Source organism: Hippichthys cyanospilos, chromosome 2 (genome assembly GCF_059441005.1).
Source record: "Hippichthys cyanospilos isolate Australia breed blue-spotted pipefish chromosome 2, RoL_Hcya_1.0, whole genome shotgun sequence".
Taxonomy (NCBI): Eukaryota; Metazoa; Chordata; class Actinopteri; order Syngnathiformes; family Syngnathidae; genus Hippichthys; species Hippichthys cyanospilos.
This window is the reverse complement of record NC_142370.1, coordinates 19,661,377-19,665,990: the sequence shown is the minus strand read 5'-3', so window position 1 is coordinate 19,665,990 and position 4,614 is coordinate 19,661,377. Positions and strand designations below refer to the sequence as shown.

The window sequence follows — 4,614 nt, the reverse complement described above, 5'->3', positions numbered from 1 at the left end:
TGATAATACTGACCCCCCCCCCCAAAAAAAAAAAAAAAACTAACTAAACAAAAACAAAAAAAAACAATTTTGTTTTGTTTTAGAACAATCTGGGAGTGAAAGCTAAAAGATTCTTGTAGACTCTTCTGACAAATATTTACACATTTACAATATTTATGTACAACTGAGGTATAGGAATTTGCCTCTCATTTCGAATACTTTTGGACTGGAGTCAGTCTAAGAATACAGCATAGATGTGTAATATTGACTGTCTTATTTCGAATGAGGGGGAAAAAGTAGGTAACCATGGAAACCAACATCCTAAAGAATAGGTTTTCAGAAGCAGTGGAAGTAGCACTGAATTTATTCTTTCAATTTTCAATTGCACATCCATTTTTCTTGAGTTCTTCAAAATATGCCGCATTGTGTTGTTATACACGATCGCATGACATCATGACAAAGGTTTCACAGGATCTCTAGTCTGTCGTCACCAATAATACCAAGTACACTTTCATTTTGCGTTTGTGTCTTTTGCCAAATGTACCAATTGTTTGAGGAATTCAGTGCCTGTCGCTTGGAGGCTTTGTGACAACAGACAGGAGTTCTAATCTGTTTCAGTACCTGTCCATGGTACTGGACCTCTCTCGTTCCTCCCCTGAGAGTGGACTTGTTTTCTTCACGTTCGGACCCACTCCTTCTACGGAACTGGGGGTGGGACGGCGTGGGGGGTTGGGGGGTTGGGGGGCGTTGTTTGCGCATGCGAGGAGCAAATTGCCTCTCAAACAGTTCACCGCGTGGAGAGAGTCACTCGCCTGCCTTCCTTCTTTTTTAAACGTCGCTGTAAAACAGATATCTTGTCACGCAACAGGCTGCAGCCCCAATGTGAAAAGCAGCAGGCTCCCACCTGTAACAGCGCCTTGGCGGCAGACCTTACACATCCGCGCCGAGGATGAAGAAGCAAAACGTCCGGACCCTGTCGCTCATCCTCTGCATGTTGTCTTACTTGCTGGTAGGCGCCGCCGTGTTCGACGCTCTCGAGTCTGAGACGGAGAGTTCCCGAAGGCGCGTCTTGCAGAAGACGCGCAACGAGATGAAGAGGAAGTACTGCTTCTCCGAGGAAGACTACCGTGAAATCGAGCGGGTGGTACTGCAAGCGGAGCCCCACCGAGCCGGGAGACAGTGGAAATTTGCTGGTTCTTTTTATTTCGCGATTACGGTCATCACCACCATCGGTGAGTTGGAGTTCACATTTTAATAATTCCCCGCTAGATATAGGTACCTGCAGTGCCATGTGATACCGTCTTTGCAAAGATTGGGCTCGGTTTTAACCTGACATTGAAAACGAATGATATTTTTCCGATTGTAGTTTGTACTACTTTACAAATGTAGTGCAGCATACTTGTGAGTGGTTCTGATGATTTTGCTTCACTGAGTAACTCTGCCGGGACAATTTATTGCCAGTATAATTCGCAACCGCAAACCACAATCATATTTCCAAATATACGTAAAAAAAAAAAAACTGTATTTAAGTAGTGACACAGTTAGTACTTTTGTTCATTGAAAGTGTTTCACGTCAGAACTTTTCTTGACAATAATCTGTCCAGATAAAGCATTCAGATTGCATTTATGGAGAATGAAATAAGCAGCAATAATCACCCGTTTTTTCTCCACGTCTCAGTGCAACAGGAGCTCACGGCCTGTGTAAATATACCGCTTATCAATTTTTATAGAGTTTCGTCATGCGACATTCTCAAGGCTTACATGTTTTCTGGACGTTTTTTGGACAACCACACCATCAAGCAACTGTGATGTCATTTTCGGTGGGCAGCAAGTGGCAAAATGGTCGCTTCCCAAAATGGATAAAAATGGGTGCATTTTGCTGTTTAATTCATATTTCACCAAACCAATATTCATCAGAATAGTTTGTTTGGACTAAAAGTGGGACCGCATAAAGCACACTTTTATTAAGAACACGTTTTATTTGACTCACCTTTCCAAAATGAAGCCCCACTACCAAAACTCACATTGAACTGCCTCTCGTTTGAAGGTTATGGGCATGCAGCTCCAGGCACAGACGCAGGAAAAGTGTTCTGCATGTTCTACGCAGTACTGGGCATTCCTCTGACTTTGGTCATGTTCCAGAGCCTGGGCGAGAGGATGAACACCTTTGTCCGCTATCTCCTCCAGAACATCAAACTGTGTCTAGGCTTTAAAGTCACTGATGTGTCCATGGAGAACATGGTTCTCGTGGGATTCTTGTCTTGTATTGGCACATTGTGTGTGGGGGCTGCAGCTTTTTCTTACTTTGAGGGGTGGACCTTCTTTCACGCTTACTACTACTGCTTCATCACACTCACTACGATAGGCTTTGGAGACTTTGTGGCCTTGCAAAAAAAGGAGGACCTCCAGGAAAAAACCCTCTATGTGGTTTTCAGCTTCATGTACATTCTGGTGGGACTTACAGTCATCGGAGCCTTCCTGAACTTGGTGGTGCTTCGTTTCCTCACCATGAACAGTGAAGATGAGAGAAGGGATGCTCAGCAAAAGGCGTTCCTGAAAAGGAACAGAGGCTTTTTAGATGGGGCCACGAACCTCCATCTTGCGGACGACGAGCGCAGAGAAAGGAGCAGACGCAACATGGCGTACACCCACAGCCAGAGCCCGCTGTTTGCACCGATGGAGGAGGGAACGAGTCGCACCAACCTCATCGACTGCTCGGCTGACAGCCGCGAGCGAGTGAGAAGCCCCTGCAAGCATTCGCGGGTGACGCCGGATGAGCACGTTTCCCCGTCAAGCCTCAGCTCTCTCTGCTCCTGCGTGTGCTACCCCCTGGGCATTTGTGCCAGCCCCTTCGTGGCACGCAATCAATGCAAAGGCTGCCCTGTCAACTCTGTTTACTACAACTCTGTCTCCTACAGGGTCCACAGTAGTTCCTTGGGGTCCAGGAACAATACTGGACACTCTTCCCCTGGAAGCACACACTCACAGGGACTTAGCTTCCAGGAGTTCCCTAGAACAAGGAGAATGTCGGTGTGAACGCCACATTCATTCCTTCCTTCAATTTCAACGTGTTTGGACTATTCAGTGAAGCGGTTTTGTTCATAAAAGCATTTGATTGCGCGCTATTGTCAATGAAGCTGCTCTTGCACGTTTTCCAAGTGCATGCTCAGTGAAATGTGTAGTGCACTGTCTGGACGCATGAGTGCTTCTGTAAGATATGACATTTCTTCGAATCCACACTCAAAACAAATGTTCTCCTCTCCCCGGTAGCATACTTCGGCATTCGATTGAACCTGATGATTTGATTGGTGAGTGTATATTTTAAAGTCAAATGGCCTTAATGAAATTTGACCCAGCACATCAAAGCTGTGGCTTCTTTTCTCAGTGAATTTAATACATCTTTGTAATGCAAACCGGAAAAGGGGTGGGGGTGGGAGGGGGCGGGGGGGGGGGGGGGGTGCTTACTGTCTTAATGCACTTGAATGTAAACAGTGGTTTTTACTTTAATGGTTGCAGTAGATACTTGATGCAAAATGTAGCATGGTACGGTAAACCTCTAGTGATTTTGGAAAATGCATCAGGGAGCTGTTGACTTGAGATTTGATGTGAATCTTCTAATGTTGCTTTATTAAATAAAACAACAAAACATTGTAACCTAACCTGTGAGTCTTGTTTACTTTTGCTACAGCTGCATTGCCAGTGTTTTTGCTCCTACCTTGAATTATAGTATAATTTATTCATGCAAATAAAAGAAAGATTTTACAAGCCTTGTCTATTGTAAATATGTAAATCAAGTGTAATATATAATGAAAATGTAATACATGTAATACATTGTTCGTAAAATTAATAGAAAATCACCTATGTTCGATCTCCAGGAAGATATTTGCAGAACAGGCCTGCGGGCTACTCATGTGATGTTTGGGGGCTACCTGGTGCCCGCGGGCTCCACCTTGGTGACCCCTGCTCTGAATTGTCCTTAGGTGTGACTGGGTGCTTGAATGGTTGTTGGTCTCTGGTTGCCCTGCGATTAATTGACGTAATTGACGAGCGCCTGACTAGCAAGCTAAACAATCAAGCGGTATCATTTTCATTATAATCTTTGACACTGGACAAAAGCAAAGACTAACATGAAGGACGCTACTCATTTTGAGATAATGGAGGACTTTTGGGATATGGAATCCCCGATAGGAAAAACACAGGGAGAGGACTTAACAACATATCAACGGTCATAAAGAGGCACAAGTTACCTTGGAATACGCTCGTCAACGTTACCACAGATGGATCACCAAATCTGACAGGAAATACGTCGGGATGCTCAAGAGGTTAATTTCCTTCACTGCGTAATTCACTAGGAAGCACTGTGCAAAACTGTTATGCAGGTTGACCACGTTGCAAAACCTATTACATTAAGAGCAAGGGGACTTCGCCATCACCAATTTCTTCTTTTTCTCAGAGACACTAACGCTGATCACACAAAGTAACTGTACCATTCTAATGTCAGCTGGTTAAGTTTCGGAAAAGTATGTCAACATGTCTGGAGGCTCAAACAGGAGATTGCTGTATTTCATTTTTGGAGCTACTTGTAAATTCTGGCAATTTTCCAGAGCTGAATGACACAGATTGGCTTTGAGTGTT

At 44.3% G+C, this 4,614-nt stretch overlaps 1 protein-coding gene across 1 annotated transcript; it reads left to right on the top strand.

Moving 5' to 3' along the window:
* Positions 1 to 744: 744 nt before the first annotated feature.
* kcnk15 (potassium channel, subfamily K, member 15) lies at positions 745 to 3,392 on the top strand. Its single transcript, XM_088408379.1, has 2 exons — positions 745 to 1,211; positions 2,027 to 3,392. The coding sequence occupies exons 1-2, from the start codon at positions 929 to 931 to the stop codon at positions 3,013 to 3,015; spliced, it is 1,272 nt and encodes a 423-aa protein (XP_088264505.1). The 5' UTR covers positions 745 to 928; the 3' UTR covers positions 3,016 to 3,392.
* Positions 3,393 to 4,614: the final 1,222 nt, after the last annotated feature.

Coding starts and splice junctions, on each gene's coding strand:
- kcnk15 (XM_088408379.1), top strand. CDS start 929: ATGAAGAAGCAAAACGTCCGGACCCTGTCGCTCATCCTCTGCATGTTG. Junction 1,212..2,026: donor TACGGTCATCACCACCATCG/GTGAGTTGGAGT, acceptor TCTCGTTTGAAG/GTTATGGGCATGCAGCTCCA.